This window comes from Poecilia mexicana, unplaced genomic scaffold, assembly GCF_051168715.1.
Source record: "Poecilia mexicana isolate PSO_F unplaced genomic scaffold, ASM5116871v1 scaffold_6, whole genome shotgun sequence".
Classification (NCBI taxonomy): Eukaryota; Metazoa; Chordata; class Actinopteri; order Cyprinodontiformes; family Poeciliidae; genus Poecilia; species Poecilia mexicana.
The window spans coordinates 20,560,801-20,586,792 of record NW_028263375.1 but is presented as its reverse complement, the minus strand read 5'-3'; the positions used below and the strand labels follow the sequence as shown (position 1 = coordinate 20,586,792).

At 39.2% G+C, this 25,992-nt stretch overlaps 1 protein-coding gene across 1 annotated transcript; it reads left to right on the top strand.

Moving 5' to 3' along the window:
• The first annotated feature begins 1,031 nt into the window (after positions 1 to 1,031).
• On the top strand, positions 1,032 to 13,158 carry uri1 (URI1 prefoldin like chaperone). The gene is made up of 11 exons (XM_014988908.2): positions 1,032 to 1,417; positions 4,664 to 4,698; positions 7,245 to 7,323; positions 7,517 to 7,652; positions 8,610 to 8,701; positions 8,788 to 8,851; positions 8,998 to 9,184; positions 10,796 to 11,039; positions 11,136 to 11,287; positions 12,053 to 12,293; positions 12,513 to 13,158. Exons 1-11 carry the CDS (start codon positions 1,346 to 1,348, stop codon positions 12,699 to 12,701), a joined length of 1,491 nt encoding a protein of 496 aa, XP_014844394.2. The 5' UTR covers positions 1,032 to 1,345; the 3' UTR covers positions 12,702 to 13,158.
• The last annotated feature ends 12,834 nt before the right edge of the window (positions 13,159 to 25,992 follow it).

Below are 25,992 nucleotides of genomic sequence, written 5' to 3'. Positions count from 1 at the left end.
GCAACAAAATGCGCATCTCTCTCTTCCCTCCATTGTTTACATTTCTGTCATGGCGATCAGCTGCTGCTGCAGCAGGGCTGTCTCTCTGCTGCTGTCGCCTAGGAACGGTATTCTGACTAATCATTTTGTTTATATATAACTTTATTCCAAACAAATAACATGAACATACATATGGACGTTATATTAAACTATTATAATAATATATATATATATATATATATATATATATATATATATATATATATATATATATATATATATATATATATATATATATATATATATATATATATATATAGTGTGTGTGTGTGTGTATATTTTGTATATTTACACAAAATGTGTACGTTCATGTATTTGTCCACTTATACTTGACTTTTCTTGTGTTCCGCTGTGTCTACTATAAGGGGTTTGGTCCCCCAACTCCGCCTTACTTCTTTTGTTCAGGGTAGTTATTACTTAATATCTTAATAACAACTTAATAAGTATTAAGTTATTAATTTCCTCTTCCCTTTTGTTATTCGTTCCGCTGGGGAGAGGCAAGTTTTATAATCCATTGTAATCCTTTCATTTATATTGTTCAAATGTTTATTTTTCCTTTTATATTAATGATAAGTGTTTGGATATTTTCATTTGAGTTGCTATTACGCCTTTATAACATTTGATGCATGCTAGCACTGTTATATTGTATAGATCGGGTTGGAGAACTGGAGCACATGCTAGGTGCTAATGCTAATATCTCCCGATTGACAGATTAAATAAACTGAGACCGCCTCCAAACCCAAACTTGGTGTCTTGTGGTTTGTCTGATAATATGAGCCTCTAATACTTTTTCAGTTATATTTTTCATAACAAAAATTCAGAAATTGCTGCCTGATGTGTCATACATTGCAAAACATTTAGAAAAAGTTTCCTAAATATTCTGGGAGTAGTGTTTGCTGGCTGCTTTCTGTGTAAGTTCTATCATCATGTGAAGATGGCTGTTCCTTCAGCTGTGCTCTTACTTTTGAAACTTCTAACCGGATGTCCCTGATATACTTCCGCCATCTTGATGTTGAAGTTCATGGCGCAGCGAGAGTGACGGGGAGTGTTTTTTGCTAATCTTTTGGATCTTGAAACGGTGGATATATTTCGGGGGATCATGCAGAAATCTTGAAATGAGAGTGTGAAATGATATCACCTCCGGAAGTGTGGATATTCATCACTGCCTCATTGATGACTGCGTGCAGGACGCATCTGAGGAAAAGCTGCTGGATTCATAAACACTTCTTTAGGACTCACAGAAACCCCTGAGCATTGTTTTGTGGGTCACAGAACGCATATTTACCCCTTTGCATTTGGGCTGACAATGGCTGAAAAAGGTAACACGAATATGGAACATCTCGGCGGAGTGGTCAGACTCAGAGAGGAACACCAAAAGGTAATTTGAATTGTTCACTCGAAGCCGTTTGCTTTTGGTGTTAGCAGAGCCACTATCGGCTCCTGACCATGCGGTTGGATCAGTCCGTGGTTTGGTTCGGATCCACGCGTGGATTTGTTCAAATGTGCTCTGCAAAGAAAAAAAAATGTCTCCATGATTTTGATTCCTCTTCCTTCACATCACATTCACGGATTTCGAGAAGCTTCCTCCCGTTACGCGCACGTCTAAGTTTCATTTAAATGTTAAAGGGAGGCGTGTTCTGTTGGTTTCTGTTCTTTTAACGCATACTTTGGTTCTGTAGTTTACACCTTAATACATGTAGTTCTCACCGAGCTTTGTAGACAAAATTAATATTTGTATCAATTTTCAATCAAATAACAAATTAAAGGTGAAAGTTGGGGTAACGTCTCCGCGCCCCCCCCCCCCCACATGACGCTGAAGTTAGCTTTCGATTTAGCTCCTCACTAAGGGGCAATTTCACCACATTTAACGTCTCTTGTTACCCCTGATCTGCTGTAGTTTAAATTATAAACGTATTAAACTTACAGGTTTATTTTCATGCTTGTATATTCTACAAAATTCATGCTGCAATGGTTGAACGTTTTTTTCAGCTTGTTAAAACAGATAAGATTTGTTTTAAAGACTTGTTTGACCTTACATTGGATCCATCTAAACAAAAAACATAGACAAATCCAACCTGAACAGTTTTTTCTTCTTTTTTGGTACATGGACATGTCCTACAAAATTCAAGTTTTTGTTTATTTCAGGGCCTCAAGTGCCATTGTTCTGCAACTTCTAGACATCCCTGGTCCAACAACAGTGAATCAAATGACTGAATTACCTCCTCAGTATTGCAGTAAAGTTTTGCAGAATCCTTCTAATGATTTGATTATTTGACTCAAGTGTGTCAAAGCAGAGGCACAGCTAAATGTTGCAGGACAGCTTGCATTTGAGGACTCCTGGTTAATTCAGTTTGTGGTAAAGGACACAGGTTTTCTTTTTTTGTGTACAAGACGGCCATTAAACAGGGTTTGTCAACTATGCCACCTGCATAGGCCAAAGCCAGAGCACAAGGGGCAAAGTCTGTGAAAACGGTTTAGATGTTTTTTTTTTGTTTGTTTGTTTGTTTTTGTCAATAACCAGTAATATTAAAGAACCAGCTTTGATTTAACCGTAAAACACAAAGACCAGTGGCTCATTTGGAAGTCTTGCAATCGAAAAGTTGTCAGTTCAATTTCAGGTTCGTCCATAACTATGTACTGGTTTTAGGGCTGTTGTAAACGAATATTTTAGTAATCGAGTAATCTATCGATTATTCTTACGATTAATCGAGTAATCGGATAAAAAAAAAATTATAAAATTAAATACTGGTAAATCTGGCATAATACCCGTGTTACTATCAGATATCAATATCAGTCCAATTTTTCATATTTGAGCATCCCTAACAGTTGCTTTATTGTAGTTTAGAAAACTAACCTGTAACAATAATAGCTCACTTTCTAAGTTAACCAGAAGAAAAGTTATAGAAAAATCTGAAATTATATTGAATTTAATAACAAAGAGGCAGGCTCACAAATATGCTTATAAAAAATGTCTACAATCCAGCTTTTAGTTTATGTATTCATCTTCAGTGAGTTTAATAGATTAATTAAACTCACCTTGCCACCTAACCTGTCACGCTTTGGGTTTGAAAATACGGGAAATGCCGCCTGGAGTGGGAGGAGAGGGCGAATGAACGAACGTAAGATGGGGTGGAGGGGAGGAAATGGACCAGCGGACTGACGAACCGTTAGACCGGGGGACGAACACGGGGGGAAGCAATACTGGATATTTACACACCTTCACTGGTCACACTCAGAAACTCATCTACCAGCCATGTACGATGCGCTCCGCCACCCGTTTCTTCAGACCGGGATATGAAATTTATTGTGCGGTTCGTCGGTAAAGCTACATTTACACGGTAAGCATCAGCTACTCAGCCGCCCGCCCTGTTCAGTCTATCCGCTCACCTCAGCGCTCTTCCCGCCGTTCGCTTTCAACCAGCAGCCCCGGAGGAGAAATGCTGCCGTACTCCAGGCATTCCCCCAGTCATTTTAAGGATGCTTATTGGTTCCCCAAAAACGATAAAAAGTCGGGCATTATCATCAATCAATAAAATCCCCACGGGCCAATCTTGAAGATTGGACTTTATGCCGCTGAGACTTAGCTTTTGTCAACAACTCAGAGGCGGAAGTGAGAGCTCCGCGCAACGCAAATGAAGTCCCGGCCGGAACACGGTGCGCTAACTAATAAAACATAAATTAACGAAGCTTCGAGGCAGGTAAATTTTCCTCGAGGAATTTTAGTAATCGAGGTACTCGAATCATTCGAGGAATCGTTTCAGCCCTAACTGGTTTATGAATCTCTTGCTTTGAGCCATTGCTATTACTAGAAATGTGGATTTGGAAGTGTTTATTAAACACTATATTAACCACATGTAGTGATTACTATGTTTTATATAAGTCGAATATCAAAATATTTTCAGAGAATAATTTACTTTGTCCCTACCCAGCAATTTATTGTACTTTGCATGTGTAAAATATACTTGTTTGACTGGGGCACCAGTATTGGTTCTGGCATATATATTCAAAATATGACCCTGGGAGACACAGTGAGTCCTATCAGACAATCAAGCCTTCAGTGCCTGCATCTGGAGTAGAAATGTGCTATTATTCCAGTCAACCAGAGGTGTTGGTAAGCTAAAGTAGTTTGAGTTTGGACTGCTTGCATCGCCACTGTACTGGTAAATCAGGTTTATAACCATTTTAACTATTTAGGGCGAAACAAGCAGAATACTCCAATATTTTAACATTGGGTATAAAGCACAGAAATCAGCTGGATGGAAGGATTCAAACAACTGAACTTATTTGTATCGTTTGTCCCAGAAAATGGGGCCACAATGCGAACATGTCAAATCGTAATCTGAGAAGCTGCTTTTCTGCGGGTGTTTACGCCTAGCTCTTGTTATGCTCTTGTAATCCCTGTTGTTTCTATGGATTTTTTTCTTTTTTACACTTTATTTTTTGAAATCCTACAATGGAAAGCAATAGATTTTTACCCGACTGTGTGTTTGTGTGCAGATGTTAGTGAAAAAGATATACCCCATCCTGTCTTTTTAAAAATTTTTGCATTGCTGAAAATTTTGAACGCACCTCTTATGATAATAAAGGAAATTGAAACAAACTCTCATTATTTATCCTAAAACAGGTGGTGCAAGACTGTGAAAGTCGGATTCAGCACTGGTAAGCATAGTTTTTATAATTATCGTGTGAAAATGTTTTTTTTTTTTTTTTTTTTTTGCTTTATTTTGGAAGAATATATTATATATCGCAGGAAATAATGTCATTTGAACTTCTATAGCCATTTTCTCTAATATGAGTCCATAAAGGAAAGCATGCCTAAAATACTGATTGTTGTCAGGCTATGCAAAAGTGAGAATAAAATAAATGAAAACTGGAGTGTTTGAGAATCTGTAGTTGGAGTGATAGCAGAGGTCATCAAAGTGAAAAATATTTTTTGCTTTCATTTTATTTACTTACTAAATGGTACCAGAAATGTCCAGTGAATTTTACTTAGAAGCAGAGTTCGGTCCGTTCATTTATTAATTATTAATAAAAAAAAAAAATTATTATTAATATACCTGTTTGATTCAATAAAGCCGGTATATTAAAACAAAGGGCGACACATGACATGTTTCTGAAAATAGAAAATTTTAACCACAAGAAAATAAATGTTAATGTTTTCGATTAACCACGATTTCCACAGAAATTAGACTGCTCTTTTTATTTTCACCTAAACCCACGTGCTGATCTTTGCCATCATTTAAAAGATAACAAAGTACCTAGCCTATCTAGGTTACCAAATCCTTTTGTCTAGCTTTACTTTGCCAGCAATAACTTTTTGTCCAGTGCTGTTTTTTTTTTTCCAATTTCCCATTAAATAAAGGAATTATTTTATTTTATTTTTTTTTAAGTGATGAAGTCAGAGTTTTGAGATGTAAATTTACTGGCCACCTGAAGCTTAATGCATACAGGCATTTCAGCGACTTTGCCAAACAAGTTGTTAGTATTTCAGAAACTGCTGTTCTGCTGTACAATTCACACAGGCCAACCAAAACTGGACGGTAACAGATTGGAAATACGTTGCAGGATCAAATGTCTACATTGCTTGGTGTAAATATCTGGCATAGTTTCCCATATAAGTTTGGTGTTACTCTCTGAAAAGTGTGTGAGGAATCTTATTGTGTAGAAAGGAGCCCACATGATCATGCCAGAGAGAGCAACAAGCTTCAAATCTGTGCAGTTATGCAAGGATTTGAAGAAGTGCATCAGATTTTTATTCATTTTCCCCTTCCTGTCACATCTGTTTATTGCATCTAGTTGTGCCTTTGCACTGTATAAACACACAGGCCTGATGGAGCTGTGGACTTGATTAAAGGATTTGAGATGCATCCTGTGTGCAAACAGTGGAGAACAGTGAAGCTCTCTACTGGCAGATTAAACTGAATCACCACTGTGGGTACACTTTGAAATTGTACAAGCTTTAGAAAGCTCCAGGTCTGGTACAGTAAGTACATTTTCACTGACTCAAGCATTCGTTTTCCTTTGATAAACCTGCCTGTTTAAATGCAAAACTGTGACAGATTTACTTAGGCCCCCAAAATTAGCTATTTTACTAAATCAGCAAAAAAAAAAAAAAAAAAAAAACATTCTACTTATCTGCTCAGCTGGAAACTAAAAGGCAATATTTTGATGAAAAAAAGTACATCCTAAGTGTATCTGTATTTTTTTGTTTTGCCTAGAAAAATGTGTCTGTTTGTTCTCACCAATAAGAGAATCTCCCTGTCGCTGAACACGCTTTCTGTGATTAGCTACATTTAATAAAAGCTCCACCCCGATCTGCTTTTGAGTAAAGGTCTCTGGAGGTTTGTGGCTCTATTTACTACGAAATTTAAATGAAAGCAAAAATATATGGCTAATGAATTAACTCTTGACATTTTTAGATTTTAAATTGTCTTCATTTTGCTAAGGCCTTGCATTCATTTCCATCTGCATCAAAGGCCCAGTGCTGCTTGTCAAATTAGCACAATTTTTAATTCATTGTTGCAGGCTTCAAAAAATCATTCTAACCCCATGTTAACATCCTTGTTCATACATCAATGCAACTTTCCCTCACTTCATTTTATTTTATTTTTTTTTATCATCGATCTATATATGTTTGTTGTTAATGTTAAATGATAAAGTTCATGAGTTTGTTTTCCTTTTCTACAAGAGAAAGCATCTTAGGTCAGCTTTTTGGCATTCACCTTTATGTGGAGACTTTGAGGTCTCTTTCTAAGTACAAATAATTCAAAAGTAACTAAAAATTTGCTACGATGAAATGGCTCTTTGCGCCAGGAAGTTCATAGTCTTACAGTTTGGTGCAAACTTTTAAAGACCAAAGGTTCCTAAGGTAATGCCAGACTCGTGTGTGTGTGTGTGTGTGTGTGTGTGTGTGTGTGTGTGTGTGTGTGTGTGTGTGTGTGTGTGTGTGTGTGTGCGTGTGTGTGTGTGTGTGTGTGTATATATATATATATATATATATATATATATATATATTCCTTCAACATGGTTGGAAGTTGTGTTCGAAAGCATCTTTCAAAAAGTAGGAAATGGTGACATCTAGTGGTGACAAATAAGCTATTGTTTAAAATACATAAGCAAATATGAGTGTGTGTGTGAGTGTGTGTGTGTGATGGATGCTTCTTATATAAATATTTTATTGATGGGTTGGTTGAACGCTTCTACAGGAAAAAGGTGTTGGCTGACTATGAAGCCCTCGACGATCGCCTTCGGACTCTCCCCGATCAGCTGTGTTATGACATCATGGTGAGTGCAGACTTTGTCTAAATGACACTTTCACACAAACTGACTCATTACCAAACTGCTATTACTGAAACTTGTGCTGCTTCTTTTTTTTTTTTTTGCTCTACTTTCTCACCGAGTCTCTTCCACCTGTTTTAATTTGGCCTACTTCTCCTTTTGTTCTGCTGTTTCTCACCGTCCTCTGCACCTTGAGCAGGTGCCATTTGGCCCTCTGGCCTTCATGCCCGGGAAACTCGTGCACACCAACGAGGTCACGGTGCTGCTGGGCGACAACTGGTTCGCCAAGTGCTCCGCCAAGCAAGCTCAGAAAATTGTCGAGCACAGAATGAAACGTGAGTGTCGTTTCCTGTCATTTTTTTTTTTTTTGAAATGTTCTCTTTTTCTAATCTAGTCGTTCAACGCCGCCGTTCATCCAGCAGAGGGCGACTGAATATCACACGTGAAGAAGTTGTCTGTTTTTAATTTCTTGCAGCTTTGAATTCATGCTGGAGTTTGGAGCGTAACGATGTCTCTTAGCGGTGTAATGTGTTGCTGTTTTGTAAATGACATTTGCAGAAGCAGATTTGTTGTTAAGCATTTGCAAGCTGCAAGGCATGTTGCAAAGACTGTGTGCTTTTATTTATTTATTTTTGCATTTTTAATAGCTTATTGATTTTAAACGTTGCACTATTTGGCTAAATCCAACCCTGTTGGAGCATTTGTTTTTGTCATACAACAAAGATCGCTGCGTTGTTTCTACGTGCTCTTTCTAAGTCTGAAAAATCTCATATCAAGTCCAATGGACCCAAGCAACGATCTCTGATGTGAACATTATTAGAATGTTTGGTGAAGCAGAAATGTGCTGCCACAGACCCTCTCCCCGCCCTGCTATTACAGAGCTAAGTGCTGTAATACAAACAGAGCTAGCTGAAATGTGTCAGACAGCGGCCGAGTTGTCAGGCCTTCTGTATTTGACCTTTCCTCACTTCCAGTTGATGCGCTGACTGGAGGGGCTCCCGATCGCCATGGAAACAAGGGCCCTCTGCTGCTATTAGTGAAAGGGCTTAATTGTTGTGAAGATTTAATGATCCGGAGTAGTATTCAGGGCAGAAGATATTATGAACCGTTTGTGTCATCATTTTTCTTTCCCTCTTCCCCGACTTGTTTAGGATTTTAACTCTTCAGCCGCCGCTTGTCATTCAGCACGTCGTTTCAATCTGAGTGCCACAGTTTGCCCGCCGCCAGTTTTGCCCACATTTGCTTCTCTGGTTCCGCTCACGTTCACCGTGGCGCATCTGTTGTCTCCGCAGACGTGGGGAGTCAGTTGGACGACGTGACCAAGACCATGAAAAACTTTGAAGCAAGAGTGGGGTTTGCGAAAGATCTGGAAAGCATGTCGGCTGTATGTGGCGTTTCTGCACATATCAGACGTTGTGTAAGACACAGTCGAGGACAAAAAGCATTGACTTCGACATTCTTGTGATTTAGAATACAGGGAACTATGTCGACATCAGAGAGGAGGTCGGAAACAATGACTCGCCCGCCACAAAAGGTACCTTTTATCTGACCTCATTTCACTTAATCATGGCTTATGAGAAGGCAAAGAAAACCATTAGCCTGCTGCTGAATTCCTTACCACAGTTAGTTTCTTTTTTTTTTGTCCTAGAGCTAACAAGTGAACTGATTATTGCTTCACAGGAAAGCAAAGAATAGCTCACAAGCCAAATTCTAAGCCCAAAATGGATGTGGTGTTTGGTCTGAAAGAGGAGGATGAAGGAGAGAGCGGAGACACAGGGAGCAGGAAAGGCGTCATGACTGAGGAGGAGCTGTGGGCTCGATTGGATGAACTCGAGAGACTGGAGGAGCTGCAGGACGAGCAGGACAGGTACAGCCTAACCTATCATATATTCTGGTTAGTAGAAGTAATATGGTAAAAGTTTATGATTTTATTTTCTACTGTAAATTACCTTTAAGCACTTTTCCATATTGTCATCTTTCTAAACTAATGGGCTAAGTCAATTTCTTCTTTTTTTTTTTGCCTAAATCATCTTTTGAAAAAAAAAAGACTTGGGTTATTATTTTAGGAAGGTGACGGTATATGACATTAACAGTGGACCTACTTAATTTAGAATATTGTCCAAAGTTTTTGACCAAGAAGTGAAACGTGCTGCGTAGATTCATTAGACATGCAGAGAGATTGTCTATTTTAGCATCAGTTTTGGTTTTCTATTAGTAAAAGCACACATTTCAGTTTTTTCAGAGACTGTTGATTCGAGAGAAGATGACACAAAAAAGGACAACCCAGTCATATCCAGTACAAATGTGACCACACTTTCCATTAACTGTCTGGCTTTAGCACTGACCTTTTCATGGTTTACCATTCCGGAGGAGGATGGTTGTCTACTCAACAACTGTCGGGTCTTCTCCGTGGTTGCGTAGGGCAGACCCTGACAATGACATTTTTCTATTAGATATCCTTATTTTTTTATTGGTCTTATGTAATATTGTAATTTTCAGAAAGATTGAGTTTCTAGGTTTTATTAGCTGTGAGCCATTACCATCAAAATTAGACATAAACGCTCTAAATGTATCACTGTGTGTAATGAACCTGTATAGTAATATCAATTGAACGACTGAAATAGCATTTAGGTTATTTTCTCATTCATCCACCTCTAGACAAACCACAGACTTTCATGCTTGTGCAAATTAGAAATTGAACGCTTTAGCTCTATTTTAAATTAAAGGTGAACGACAACACTCTGGTAAACTCGACTCTAGCTACATTTAAGTTTTATTTTTCAAGGCTTTAGGAAACAACTTAATAAAAAAAAAAAAAAACAACTGATGAGACTGTAGAGTTAGAACAGTAATTGATAGAATCCATTTTTTTCCTCCAAAGCTTCCATTTTCTACTTTTGAATGCTACTTTTTACTAAATATCAACACTCTGTCTTAAAAGGATCTAATTTTCAAAGTTAAATAAAAAAAAAACAACAACCTACATTTAATTGGATTAGTAACAACTTTGTAAAGCTCTTAAAATCTTTGTTTTGTAAAAAAAAGAAAAAGAAACACAAATTAGCAGTCGATTCCTATGATTATCAAGTAAAATAGCAATTTTAATGTTTATAGTCTTCTAAAACCACAATGTCCTTCCTATCATTTGTTTCTGAAAAACATCCTTTGTAAACATGCAGCTTTATCTGCTTTCAATCTTTTCAAGGTAGGTAGTGGCAGGCTGATGTTATCTTGTGTCCTCTCTGTTTTAATATGACTGATCATTTTCTTTCAGATAAACGTATCTGATGAAACTCACATGAAGTGCTGCTGTTCTTGAGCTTCTCAAACTAAAGTCTTTGTCACTGTAATTACTAAATGTAGCGACCTACCTGCATGGTGTAACCCTTAAATATCTAAAACCATTACATTTCTCACCACTACTCCCCACTTTATTTTACAAATCTTGAAAGAGTGACGAGCGTTTTTCCCCCTCCAGGTTGTCTGATAATGCGGACATGAATGGTGAAGACACATCATCGTCTTCATCAGAGGAGGAGGAGGAGGAGGAGAAGGAGGCAGATGCTGCACTTCCGGTAAATGGCCTGAGTTTGAAGCCAAGCCGGAGCTCTGTGCCTCACAGCACGCAGCCACTCACAGGCAGGAAAGAGGAAGACTACGAGGAGGAGGATGGCAGCTGTTTGCCAACCATTTTCTTCTCTCACACCGTCGAACCCAAGAAGGTCGGCTCGTTTATAAAAAAAAAAAAAAAAAATCATGGGTGAGATCTTAAAAAAAAATATTCTGGTTGTATTCAACCAGTGTTTCTTTTATTTCAGGTGAGGATAAACACGGGTAAAAACACCACCTTGAAGTTCAGTGAAAGAAAAGAGCAGAAGGAGCATTCGAAAAGGAAGAAGAAGAACGGCCACAGCAACGGGCACTCCCATCACGAGCTTCATAAAATCACCACACCAGCTGATATCTACAGGTAAAAGCAAAGCAAACCTCTTTGCGAACTCGGACACAAACACAAAGGTATTCACAGTCGTGGAACTTTTTAGTTTGTGTCAGGTTAAAGTCGCAAACTTCAACATGTTTCTTTGGGGTTCCGTGTGATAGAGCGACACAGAAGCGCATGGACATGGTTTAATCTGAACCAGGACCGAACAGCTCCAGGCCTCAAGAGTTGGTGTCCTGCGTGTTTTTGATGTTCTTCTGGTTCGACACCCCCTGCATCAAGTGAATAGTTCATTACAAAGCCTCTGTAGTACTTGATGCCTTGCTGAGAAGCCTGTCCAGCTTTCAGCTACATACTGACGGCATGTTATATTGTTTTATAACCCAACTCTGGTTCAAACATCTCAACTTTATCTCTGGCCTGACTGCTTACCTGCTTGTTCTGTAGTGGTTATTAATGAACCTCTGAGGCCTTCACAGAATACCTGGATTTAAACTGAAATCAAATTATGCACAAATGACTTCGAACAGGAATTGGTTGCACTAGATTTTATTTGGGGGAGACAGATTAAAGAGGGTTGAACACAGATGCAAAACTTCCAGTTTTCATGTCCAAAGCCTTTTTTTTTTTTTTGTTGTTGCATAAAATCCTATTAAAATACAGAGAAGTTTGTGGTTGCAGTTGGACAAAATGTGGGAAAAAAAAAAAACCAACTAATGAGTGTTAATACTTCTGCAAGCCCATCCCACGTGTGCAAGTGCAGCTGACGAAACACGACTGTTGCTTTCGGGCCAGGTTGTTCGTGGACGTGAAGAACGGGGAGCCGATCCCCAGGAAGTCCATCCTGAAGTCGCGCAGCCGGGAGAACAGCGTGTGCAGCGACACCAGCGAGAGCAGCGCCGCCGACTTCGAGGAGCGCAGGATGATCGGCCGCAGCTTCAGCCACGACGAGATGACGCACAGCGACACCAGCGACGGCATCACCGAGGAGGACAGCCCAACCGTGATGCCTCTGCAAACTCCCAGCAGATTTGAAGTTAGTTTCGTCCTGGGTCTTTGTCAGCGTTTTGCTTGCGCAGAGCTGCTGCATGAATGCGGCACATTCGAGCTTCAGGACATTCGTAAACGGTGACCCAAATGTGTCCAAATTAATTACCTTACAGCACAAACCTATTATTGGGTGCTTTACATGAGTGGACGTGATGACGCCGGTGCCAGTTTGCTCTCTTTTTAATTGATCTTTTTTTTTTCTCAGGCTTTTTCAGGTACAGTGGTGGAAAAGGACCCGATGCCTACAGCGGTGCCCCATCTGACCATCGTCCCACCTGCTTTACCAACCATACTGGAGAGGAAGCAGGAGGAGGTCGCACTTGACGTACCCCCGCCTGAGCAGGCGCCTAAAAGGGTATCAAAGTTCAAAGCTGCCAGGCTGCAGCAGAAATGACTTTTTTTGGGCCTTTTTTTCTTCTCTTTTTAACCACAACAAAACTGAACAAAACACAAGCAATTGTTCTGATCATCTGTCTCGTTTCTGCTGTTCCTCGCCCTGATACCTGGAACCAGTTACATTTTCTCCTCCTTTTCTGACCCTTGCAGTTTGTAGGGAAGGTGACACTAGCTTTTGACACGTTGGATGAGTTGTATTGTTTTCTTTCTTTGTCAAGCAGCAGCTGCTGCTACAGTGAAATTTCTACCTTCTTTTGACCTACCAGATGAATGTATGCATTCTTTCGTGACAAGCTTTATGTAGGGAAAAAAAATTGATTGGGAGCTAAAACGAAAATAAGTAATTTTACCCACATTTTTCTTTTTACATTGTGAAAAACATGCAGTTTCTCAGTACTTATAAAACCTTACTGCTGATTGGGAGTTATTTTCCTGAATAAACATGTTAAATGTGATTTGTCAGCTGTTTTCACCTGCTTTTACTTTTCTTCGCCGTTCGTGTTATAGTGCACCAAAGCCTTTATAAGCAATATTGCTTAACCGGTTCTCTTCACTTAAAGAAAAGACGATCCAAATACAACATCAAAGTTTCGGAGCAGAAAAAGTCTTGGATGTTTGAAATTCTTTGACTGATATTTAATGTAATTAGAGCTGTTGTCTTGCAGCAAGAAGATCCTGGCTTTCTTAACGAATTTCTCATATTCTGCGGTACATGGGTATTCCTCTCTGGGTACCCTGGCTTCCGCCCACAGTCCAAAAACATGATTATTAGAGTTTTAGCTCATTAGTTTTCCCTCAGGTATGAATGGTTGGGCCTATGATGAACTGGCGATCTGTCCAGGCTCTCGTTAATGTTTCTTCACTCTCCTTATAGCTACTTTAGATAAGTTGAAGCTACAACTGATATATAAGACAAATGCAACTTTCATTTCAGTCATTTTTACTTTTTAATTAAATCCATTGCATAGGAGTTTTGGATTGTTTTACCCTTGATTTCCCGTTTCCCTTGGGCATAAATGTGACATGAGAAACGGACTAATTTCTTACATGAAAGCAGGAAAGACCGGAAAGGTGTAGAATCTTTGCGCTTTTGAAAGAAACCCTAAAGTTGGGGTGAAAGGCATCAGGAAATCAATTAAATACAAGTAGATGTCTGCCAAAAAAACAACAACCTTCAAACGGGTCAACTTCACGTCTTTCACCAGGACAGTGATTGGAAACGTTAGACCAAATCAACACAGAAATAGTCGCCCAGACCAGATCATCTCATGCTTCTCATCCCCCACAATGTTAAGGTAAGGTTAACACACCTGAGGTCTTAGACAACAAGATCATTTATGCTACTTTGCTTGATCTCTTTTTACATTTTGATGTTTTTACTTTAGTTACCAAAAATGAAATGTGGATTTGAAAAAAAAAAAAAAAAAAAAAAATGTTTGTAAAGTTGTATGAATAGTTATGGTGGGTGAGTTTAATTCTTTGGAAAACCAAAAGGTCTCCGTTTTGTTACTTTGCATGAGCCGTGACTTGTGCAAAGACTCATGTTTTGATGTTTTAGAGAAAAAGGCTTAAAAAAAACTGATCTCAAATAGATATCTTCAGAGGTGAATGCAGCATTATTGTTTTATTAATAAGAGTAAACGAATAAGACTGTTACAAAAGACAAATTATTATTATTTTTTTAAACGTATTTGCTGAAATTTAGCTGTTTTGCGGTCTACTCTGCAAAACAGAATTTTCGGTGTAATCTGGACACTGTGCTTTTAAATGTTAATAAAATATTGAATCTTGACTGTGCAGAACTTTTACTGTAATATTCTGTCAAGAGAGCCCAAAAAATTTAGTTTTACAGTTTCAGATTTATGTCCTCATGGTACCTTTAATACGATTCCCTGCTGACCAGCCTTTTTTTTTTTTTTATTATTTCTTTTTGATTCAGGAGTGATGCAGATTTTATTTGGCTGATTAAGTCACTCAGACACATCAGAGCTGGCAGTTTCACCGTATTATTTCTTCAAAATAAGAGGCTGCCTGTACAGTTCATGCAAATTTTGTGCCCAGTTTATGAGGCAGATTCTTGTTGGTTCTTTCTGCCTTTAGAGTTATTCTATTAGGCGTCATCTCTGGAGTCATTTAGTTTAGAGTGCAGCATTTTTTGCAAGATAAAAATCACTCCAGATTGCTACAAGTCAGCATGAAAGCTCTTTAGATCTCCACTCTGGTGTTTCTTTATCTGCACCAAAATAGTCTCAGCGACTTTACTCTCATGTCTCCAAACGTTTCTGCGATTGTGAAAGTTTCTTAATTACATCACATGACTGATAAAAAAAAAAAGATGCTTGCTGATTGTTTTACAGCCTTTTGAACGGTTTTGCCTCTAAATTTGATTCACCCAAGGAACTTTTTTTTTTTCCCCCCCTCTTAGACGTTGTAATAAAGAAACTGTGAACAACCGAGCTTTTTCTGCGCACCGAAACCATGTATCGTGACAATTGAGGTCAAGTAAGCAATGAGAGTTACCCCCTACAAAGTTTTTTTTTTTTTTTTTTGTAGATTCTGAAGTCATCAAAAGGAGTTGTGATTGTGTTTGATGTCAATGTAACACCCATGCGTTTTATTTTATCATCTTTTCCTGGGTTGAGTTTTAAAATGCCTTAGTTATCGTGCCGTAGTTTAACTTCATGAAGTTTTTCAAGATTACGCGTCAACTTCAGAGACTGTTTTGACTTCTTCCACATTTCTAACTAATATGCTGAAGTAGTTCACGAAGAATAGCGTCTGAAAATGAGGAGTATTCTTGTTTTATTTAACATGATGCACCTAGTTGTCATTTTTCTATAACTTTAAACATTAGCAGGCCAAATAATATACACCAACGTTTCCCTTCCTTTAATTAAAGCTACGGATTAAGATTTAATGGGCTATCACTTCCTTTTTAGTAACAAAAAAATACTGCAGTTCTGTGATAAGAAGCTTTTAAGCAGCTCTTAAGGTGACTCCCCACCTCCTGCACCTTTCATTAGGATTATTTCTCCAATATGAAAATCCAGGTAGCATGAGGCAGATTAGGCAATGCTTAACATAGTAGTGTTGTGTTGGTAAGACAGATCAATGGACTTATGTAGGTTAAACTGCAAAGGTATATGCCAGAGTGCGGTGGAACTACATTTCAAAGAAATCTAGGATGCAAACTTGGTAATGAGAGAGAACACTCCGGAGATCTGCATTGCTGGGATTAAGAGGGGATTTTAAGAGTTGTTTGATGAAGGTCTCACGCAGGAATTGTTGTCCAGACAGGTGTTCAAGCCTGAGCGAGGCAAGGTGAAGAGTTGCAAAAGGCTCCAAATGATAAAAGAAAGGATTAAACAGCAGCCAGTATCTGCTTTACATTGACATCAGCAAGTTTCACACTTTAAGCAACCCATTTTTTTTTTTTTTTATTACTATTATTTTGTATCTGGAGACTTCTTTCTGCGTTGATTTGGCAGTATGTTTTTGATAATCATGCAGTCAATGTAACGAAAATGAATAAAGAAAAATTCAGGTTTCCAACGGAGGATTGTATATTTAAACTGTGTGGATACGTTAAATGGTTCATGATGCCATTCAACCTAATAAGGATCTTTAAAAAGAGAGAGGTCCACATCATCACAAAACCTCCACCGCGCCGAACAGTGAACAGACACCAATTCCATCCAAAATTAAGTTGTAGAGGTTTTAAATGGACCCCCACCTAAATCAGTAGGCCAGGGAATGAGAGAATTAATCAGAAGTAGCCAAGAGGTCAATATTAACTCTAACAGAGTCATTCAATCCACAAGTCCAGTCTTTATGAAGAGGTGGCAAAACTAAAGGTGACTTTGAAAGAAAACCACAAGACCTGTTTGCAGTTTGTCATGAGACATGCGAAACTTGTGGAAGAAGACGGTCTTATCAGATGACCTTTTGGTCTACGCGCAAAACGATGCACTTCACCCGAAACACAACTTGAAACATGGCGGTGGTTGCATCATGTTGTGGAATTATTTGCTGATCAGAGTTGATGAGAGTACAGCTTTGATTCAGAAAGAAGATCTGTAAGAGTCAGCAAAAGCTTCGAGTCTGGACCACAGGGTGACCTTCCAGCAGGACAGTGACTTTAGACAAGAGTGGTAATAGTTTAGGGTGTGCTTAAAATCGGATAAAGACTAGAACATTTCTCATGATCTCTATGGAATCTTACTAAGTCGGAGCTATTTTGCAAACAATAATGCACAGACATTTTAGTCTAGTTGTGCAAAACTAAGACAAAACAGGAACTTTAACATGAGAACTGATTCAAGAGGGTTGAATACAAATAGTGTGTTGTGTGTGTATTGACTGAAAAACAAACAAAAGAAAAATCATTAATATACTTCTGTTTTTTTTTCCTTAAAAAAACCTGTTGCTGTTTTTTTTTTACATACAGTACATAGTTCTTTGTTTGGGTTTTATTTAATATTTCTTGAAAGAACATATCTGCAGTGCACTCACCTATTACAAACTAGATGACTGATAATGCTGATGTCTTGAGGGGCAAAATCTCCAGTGAAGGTCAGATGGTTGCTAGAAGTGTGATGGATGTTACTAGCATCCAATTAAACCTTCCTAAGCAGCCATTATCCAAGTAACATGTTTAACCACTGTGTTATAAGCCCTTCTATGGCAACAATTTGGAAAAGCAAAGAGAGAAGCAGCAATTTCAACAAAAAGCGGTGAACAAAACAAAGGATCAAATCGTTAAAATAGGAACCTTGCAAAAAAAATGATGGTCCTGCTTTCACGGAACTTCTCTAATGTGAACTACTGGTGTTCCAGATAATCCCCATAACAAATGCGACATGCATAATACGATGTAATGCATCCAAATACCTGCTTGTCGGGGAAAGGGTTGTTGAAGTCTGCGTCCTGGAGACGCCAGTGCACATTTTACGCACGGTGCCAGACAGTCTGTTACACTTACATACCAGCGGCCAGATGAGGGAGACATACGGCTTCGGGACATGTCGAAGTATCCCGAGTCATTTTACAAAAAAATAAAAAAATAAATAAATAAAATAAGATTTCATTTTCTCTTTTCTTCACTTGAAAATAGTGCACAGCAAAGCGCACAGTTGGCTTCGCCCCGTGTTTAGCGGTTTTTTAAAAACCTGCCTCGTTGTAGAAGAATCTACACTTCGAAAGGGGGGAAATCAGCGTCCTACCGTGCGCTGGGCGTTTATGATAAAGCGAGCGAAAGCGTTCAGTCCGTCAGTCAGCAGTCAGTGATCCTGTTCCACATCACTCTCCACTGAACTCCATCCGTCACCGTCGCGTCCTCCGCTGCGCCTCACCGAACCGGCCAGGTAAGGGGGAATCTCTGTCCTCCGTGTTTTAAGATTTTTACTGAAGTTATTTGTGAAAAGTTTCTGAGGAGACGGATTCTGACAGGCACGCGTTTCACAGAGATGTCTAGGGTTTTCTTTTGATCATGAGTCGCAAGTAATGGCGAAGAGGTTGAGAGGTGATCGAGGCGTTCAGCAGAAGTTATCCTCATAAACGGAGTCCAGATCTGAAGACTGTGCAGAAACAGCAAGTGTGCATTTCTTCCAGTGTTCATTTCTGGACAGTTGGATAATTTGTGACCGTTTGTCATCATCCATTTTGCACTTCGTTAACCTTAGGTCATGCAATAATACTGTCAATTCTTTAAAAATGATATGTCCAAATGAAGTTGTGTGGCCAGTGGCGGTTTTTCACTTTGGACGCTATGGCTCACTGCCCAGAGCAGCACAGCTTTGGGGTGGTCGGGGCACCTAACATGTTTTTAAAGAAAAGTAAACTGTCAGATGTACCCCAGATACTATAACCAATGCTTATTTATTTGCATGAGTAACCCCAGCATAAAAAAATAAAATAAAGTAAGAGCCAATGTTGCTATCTGGTGTGGAGCTTTGATTTGACGCTTTATTAAATGAAATCTTGGCTGCATTTCAGTAACTTTAGTTCAAAGTCAAGAATCCTCTGACTGATCAAACTTGAGCTGAAATATTCTACACAATGGAAAAAAATTCTTTGAAACACAGACTGAGATTAGATTTTTTTTTTTTTTTTTTTTTTGGTTAACACACAAAAAGGAAGGAATTAGTTTAAATATTCTCTGTGGCATTGACAGCATTTATTGACAGGAAAAAGCCAAAGATTTTAAGGAAGGGTCCTGAGGTTGAGAGTCGAACCTCTTTGTAGCGTGTCCACTCCACCACCGTGACACACACCGCCCCAAGAGGAAATCATCTTTAATGGCGTTTTGACGTTAGGATCACCTTAGATTGTGGTTGGTGTACAGAGGAAGAGGATTGCCCAGAGTTCTGTTCATTCATGCTACAATGTCTGTGGCTGAGAATAAGGATGCAAGGTGTGTGTGTGTGTGTGTGTGTGTGTGTGTGTGTATATATATATATATATATATATATATATATATATATATAAAGAGTATTTATAAACTACCTTTAACTTTCAGTTTGTATCTTTAATTATAGATCTTTGATTTCCGTCGCACTTAGCTTAATAGAAGAAAGGTAACCCTTTTTTTTTCTTTAAGCCTTCACCTGTACAGAGTGGCACAGCTACTTTCAAAGCTACCCTCGCCCTTCTTCACCTCACCCCTCTGCGCCCCCCACCCCCTTCCTCCTGTTTCCAAATGCTCTCCTTTGAAGCGATGATGCCCCATCTGTCATATGTGAGCAAAGAGAGACCATGCTCTGCTCTTCTCAATTACTGAATTCTCCTCATGCCAGCTCCGGTGGGACAGGAGGAGGAGCAGGTGGGTGGCAGTCAGTGCGATCAATCAACATGAAATATTCAGCTTTGAATATACACATCATTTACTGATGATGCTACTGCCGCTGCTGTCCTTGTTAGGAACAGCTCCCAGTCCCCACTAAAGAAAAAAACAAACAAAAACAAGTCAGACTCTTCAAGTTGCTTCTTTGTAATTGTGAGCAGAAACTACAGCGCTATTACTTGTTGATCTGTCTCCAACGGAAATGATTCAATTAGAGTAAAAATTCAATTTTACCAATTGGTATTTTACGATCAACTGACTTTAGCGTACTTAAATTATTTTTTTATATGTAATTACACATGAAAGCAACCTCTTTATCAATAATATTTGTTCTGATTTCATGCTGGCTGCATTAAATGTTCCCCTAATCTGTACACAAGTGGTGTCTTGTGTAAGTTAAAGTGTTGCTACCTCTCCATCCCTCTGCCCTCCCCCCCCCCCTACACACACACACAGGTCAATTGAGTCCCATTAACACTTCCAAACTTTGCTTTGGTCTAGCACCCACTGTCACACATTTAAACGGATCAGTTTGTGCTCAGGTGAAACATTTTTAAAAAAAACTGAAAAATAATTCCTAAAACAATCTCCTGTAATTATCTGAAAGGAGATGAACAGAGTTTGATTGGATGAAACAGTATTAAAAGTAACGCTGCAGCCTGTTTCCTCATTATGCTGCTGTAAATTCAGACAGATTACATGACAAAGCTCTTGTTTGGCAACTTCCTTCCCAGATAGAAGCACTTGTTTGAACATGAGGCACATGATTTGAATATCTGTAATCCGCGGTAAAATCAACAGGCCAGATGAACTTTTTGGCATCCTCTAACCACCACACTGAGAAGGATTTTCTCCCCGCAACAATGCCTAAGCTGTTTAGACTTTAGGCTTAAAAATCATTTGGGGAAAAAAAAAAAAAAAAAAAAAAGAAATTCAAAAGTTATTTGATGTCTCTTTCCAACATGGAAATCCCAGAACTTTGAAATCGCATCGGAGAAAAGTCGGAAACTTTCCAATCATTCAAACTCTTCAGGAAACTTTTAATCTCCTAAGTGTATGCTTTGTGATAATAATATCGCCGTGATGTTGCCTCATGAAATTTGCCCGAGTACCATGGCCCTAAGTATTTGAGCTATGAGGCAATACAGTGAAAAGCATAGCCCCCTCATATGAGAACACAACAGTGAATAATTAATAACCTTGCTCCCAATTCCAGGAAAACAATGGCATATTGTAGGAACGCTGCACTAATTTAACCAGAAGAGGGAAAAGCACATACTTTAAGTTCGACTAAAGCTCTGATCCACTCCCCTTGCATCCCTGTGCAAGTTTTTGATCCACTTACTCCGGCTCGCACGTATAGAATGTGCTGCTGCATGCTTCTAACGTTGTAATGTAGCGTTGTTTGCCTGTGAGATTAATCAGAACCCATTAAATACCCCTCTCTCACCTGCTGACAGTATGTGAGGTGGAAGTGCACATGCAGGAAGCTATTTTCCACAGGCCTCCTCTCTTGGCTGTCAGCTCCCATTAAGGGGGAAGGTGTCATATCTGTAACACAGCTGAGTGCAGATGGCAGAGTGGAGGGGATGGCTCACCGATTTAAACAATGATTAATGAACAGAGATGGAAAACAAATTACATTGGACTATTGGAGGCCGGGAATTGTTTTTATGAAAATGTTAATTGTGTCTGCCAGGCTGATACCAGGCGTGGGGGGAAGGGTGGAGCGAGGGCAAGGCAGTGAGAGAAACCAGGGGGGCTACTCATAGGACGTCTACTACTCCCCTGACTCAGATTATCGGCGTGTCTCAGCGTGCCGCGTTTAATACCGCACCTTGGCTTTAAGACCTCTAATGTGCCATAACTTTTAAGGTTTGGCTTTTTATGATGAACCCCATGAAGAATTGTCGCCCACCACTGCACCAATTAGCGTTATCTCTAATAATAAGTGGTTGTAAGTGACGAGAGAAGGCGCCCTGTTCTAGTTGTAATTATTGCAGGCGGGTGCAGCTGCACTACTTAGGGAGATGATGATAATTATTTTTCTTTTTTTTTTTCATTGCGGGTTGATTATTTAAGAGCATCATACACTCATCAGAGTAATCAGGAGAGAGTGATTAGTGAAAATCCACGAGGCTAACAGCTGCCACATTAAACACTTGCCTCTGTTGCCAACACACAGAGGCAGCCGGAGCCCTTTCTGCAGGACAGAGACGAGCGAAAGCACTTCACCTTCAACTCCTGGACCACATGTGTTTGTTAGAAAGTCGAGGCTTGGGAAACGCAGAGAATTACAGTAAGCTTCCCATGAAAAGACGTGTTTTTGTGTGCGCTACAAGGTCACTCTTCAGAGCGTTAGCAGTCATCTAGAAGGGAGTGGAAGTTCTGATATGGGATTTTTTGGAAGCATGGGAAACAGATATGGTTACAGTGCTGCAACTGCTCTTTGTATTCTGTTGGATTAATTCAATACACCTTATGTTGCATGCAGTTTGCTACAAGCAGAATGCTACAGTCAGTGTTTCTCTCTGCTTTAACATTTTTGTTTTAAATTCTTAACCTGTGTGAAATATAAGCATTGCAAAAAAAAAAAAAAAAAAAAAAAACCTGGTAGTTTACATCAGGGGCAACAGCGACCATGGCATGTCTGTAAGAAATCAGCCACCATAAAAACATGCCTTAAAACAAAAATAATTACAAGCTGAGATTTACAATTTTATTCAAGATGTCATAATAACTATTAGCATGACAAATATTAATAAACCAGTAGCCTCCGAGTGTCTTAGCTTGAGTACTCAGATTCTTACCTTCAGCCTGAGATTTTCAGTAGTCGGCCAACATTTTCAACTCCAGCGTGTTTTATGACCGAGGTTAAACACTAAAAAAGATAAAACGGAGCGTCTTGGCTGTCGTCATTTCAGCCTTCCTGAAATGAAGGCTGAAAACCTTGAAAACCTTGCTCTCTTGCTGCCAGAATATACCTCATGCAAGTCTTACCACACCAGAAAATTTCTTTTTTTTTTTTCTTTTCAACCTATTGGTCAGGCTCTGCCTTAAACTTAGTCAAACTTCTGGTTTATACAGTATGCCATACAGTAAAAGGTTTCTGATTTTTCTAGTTATATTATTGCTTTTATGTGGACAACATGCAACAGGTGTCTAAATTTAACTGTACCCATACTAATTAATGTTAATGATATAGATTATTTGTGTTTCTATTCTGTTTAAATTCTCCACAAGTGCTTCTTAGTTGAATGCTGTTTAAAAGTATCCAACCACCTGTGTCATTTGTGAGAACATTGCAAGGGTTTTTAGATAATTGTGGCAATAGATGATGTGGGAAAGCAGTTTGTGAATAGAACCATGGCAAACTGAAAATTTGATTTGATTTGTCAGTACCAATAACACTGTATTGTATTATGCATTGTAGTATGACTCTTGTACTGGCATGCAACATCATTCGACAAAGCAACCCCAATATGGCAATCATGACTGGCAAAACATGCATGAGAATCAGTCGTCAACACTGTTTGATTTACTTTCAGCATCTGTATTAGCATCCTTAATAATATGTAGATGGTCATTTCACCCCCGCCCCCTCCAAAAAAATACAAAATACAAGGTTGAGCTTCAGCAGTTGAAGATATTCTGTTGTCTAATCTGTGTCATGTTAATATCAGGTGACCCAGATGTTCCCTTTGTGAAAATTAAAGAGGTTCTCTTGAGTTGCGGGTTTTTTTTTTTTAACTCATTATTTCGGCTGTTTTTCCTGCTTTTATTATTCATGTAGTCATTGAAAAGTAAATGCACCTCTGGTTATTTACTTGAAAGCAAGTAAACCCATAAACAGCAATTTGATGGAGCTTGTGATCAACACAGGGGGAAAATTGGAGACGTGCTCCAGAAACGCCATGTCCGGTGTTCACGCCGCTTCGCCTGCCACTGCGAAAGGCCCGCTAAACTAAGGGCTAATTCTCTTAGCCCAGATGTTGCCTGAGCACAGTCCTGGGATCCCACTGGGTTGATGAGCTCAATCAGTGAAATGATGAAAAGATGATTTTGTCCCTGTAATTACAGTGTGTAAACTACTTAGCTAGGATTGCAAAGGAAGTCATTTTCTAATTACGCTGGTACCCCGTTGTCTAATGGTGGATGTTTTGTTGTTTTAGAGAGACAGAGAGCGTGTATACATGTGTGTGTTTGTGTTTTTGCATGAGTGTGTGTGTGTGTGTGTGTGTGTGTGTGTGTGTGTGTGTGTGATAGAGCGAGAGAGAGGAAGTGAGAGAGAGTTAGGAAATTCATAAGGGGTTGGTGCTCTGCTACAGAGGAAAAAAAAAAAAAAAAGACCATCACAAGGGCAAGATGGCTGCCAAATGAGAGTTCATTGAATTATCAGCCCAGTTAATGTGCCTTGGATTATGCTCTTTGTTTGTCAGTTTTTTCCTGTGGATGCCATAGCTTAATGAGCTACTGTAAGTGGCATTACCAGAGCCCTGCTGTGATTTTGTGATGACTCGTTTAATGACTTTTGTTTTTAGTGCCTTCAAGTGCTTTCGCAACTCAAAGTGGATCGAGTTTCTCCTCAACTCCTTCCTCGTTCTCAAATATTGGCTGACGTGAGGCGCGGACGTAAAAACAAGATTATCTCCTCGCTGTTAGGAGTCCTGTTGAATTAAATGGTATAGCAACAAGGGTTTGCGTCGCTTTCGTCAGGGGAGGTTGTACTTGTCGGAAAGGCAAAACATATCAGTATGTTGCAGGCTGACGGGGATCTGTGCGAGTTTACATTGGAGGCGGCTTCCGTCACACGGGGCCCAACCATCTGATCCAGCCTACACCATGTGGATAGGCTTCTCTTGTGCAAGGCATCCCCTACGCACCCCACACTGTTAATTCGCCCCGTCATACGCCAGACCTTTGTTTGTGTCCAGAAAGAACAGGTGGTCTGTGCAAACATGAGCAACTGTTTACACATTAGTGATTTAAAATACATTCTATGTGCATGTGCCAGTGTGCGCATGTGTGTCTATGTGTGTTTGGGGAGAAATAGATTGTGTTAGAGTTGGCGTCTTTGCATATGCTTCATGAGTAAGTGGTTTGCCTTAATGTGTGACAGCTACTGAGAAAGACAGATTAGTGCTTTGAATGCAGAGTTAACATCTAACGTGTAATACTTACAGACTGATGTTTAATAATATGACATTGCATGCGTTTTTTTAGTTTGCTTGTGGCTGTTTCATATTCAGTGTCCCATAACTTGCATTTGTGGCCTTTTGACACTTCAGAGATTGAAATTGATACTTTGGGATTAGTGGTTGGCCAGTTAGCAGAATCAAGGCATATAAATGCTTTACAAAGTTGCAGCCTTAAAAACAGCTGAATATTCTTTTCAATGAGAAATGCAAGTGCCAGAGTGGCTGGATGGTTTAGGCTCTTCTGAGCACAGCAAAGCACATCAACAAATTTGCACTTGAAGCAAAGCAGATTTTCCCCACACTGCTGCTACTGATTAGACCTTGTAATTAAAGTGACATTTTTTTTTTACTCTTTGCAGATTTTATAGGCAAGTCAGAGGTTATTGTTAACAGTGATCAGATCCAGAATACCTCTTTTATAGAGTAAGATAATCCTCTGGGTCTGGGTATCAAACGGGAGATTCGTCATCACTCATTTAAGCAGCCAAGTAACAAAAAAATAAAATGAGTACAGTTCAAATTTCTGTATGTAGTGGTTCATGGTGTTTAGCTTAAATATGAACCAACTCAACATAATACTTAAGTTATGTCTGAGTGCAACAATCAGCGTAGCATCATGACAAGTGAAGTGAAAACCCCTGATGACCTTTTCCCCTTCCCACCTACTTAGGGTGGATGTGTTAAGCAGCAAGCGAACATTTTGTCCTCATCTTCAAAACTGCAGCTTTTAGGGAATGCTGCTAGGTCACAATAGGCAAGATAAAAATTGGTACAAAATTGGTAAAAGTGGCGAACTGCTGACAACTCTGATTCATATGGATCGAATGCTGACCTGTGCGGTCTGATCCAACACACATGCTACTGTAGCTTTAACTACAGCAGAGATAGACATCAGAATGCATCTATTAGATTTTGTACTCCCTAGCTTTTTAATTTGTCATTCACTCTGACCGGAAACACTTAATATATTTTTCACATAGGTAGATTACCCATGGTGCACTGCTTTCTGCCTCCTTAAATTAGCATTAGGTTCTGTATAAAAAAATGGTCAAAGGAAAAGTAAAAAGTTTTAAATGTTAAAAAAAAATAGAGTTCGAATAAACCACAATGAGGTTTCTGAAATTTCTTGGCCCCCTTGGCTAGCGGTTAGCATTAGCCTTCAGGAAATCCCAGTCGGGACTTACGATATATGAAAATGATAAAACAGTTACTTATTGCAGGAAAGATGATAAATGTATAAAACCTTTCAA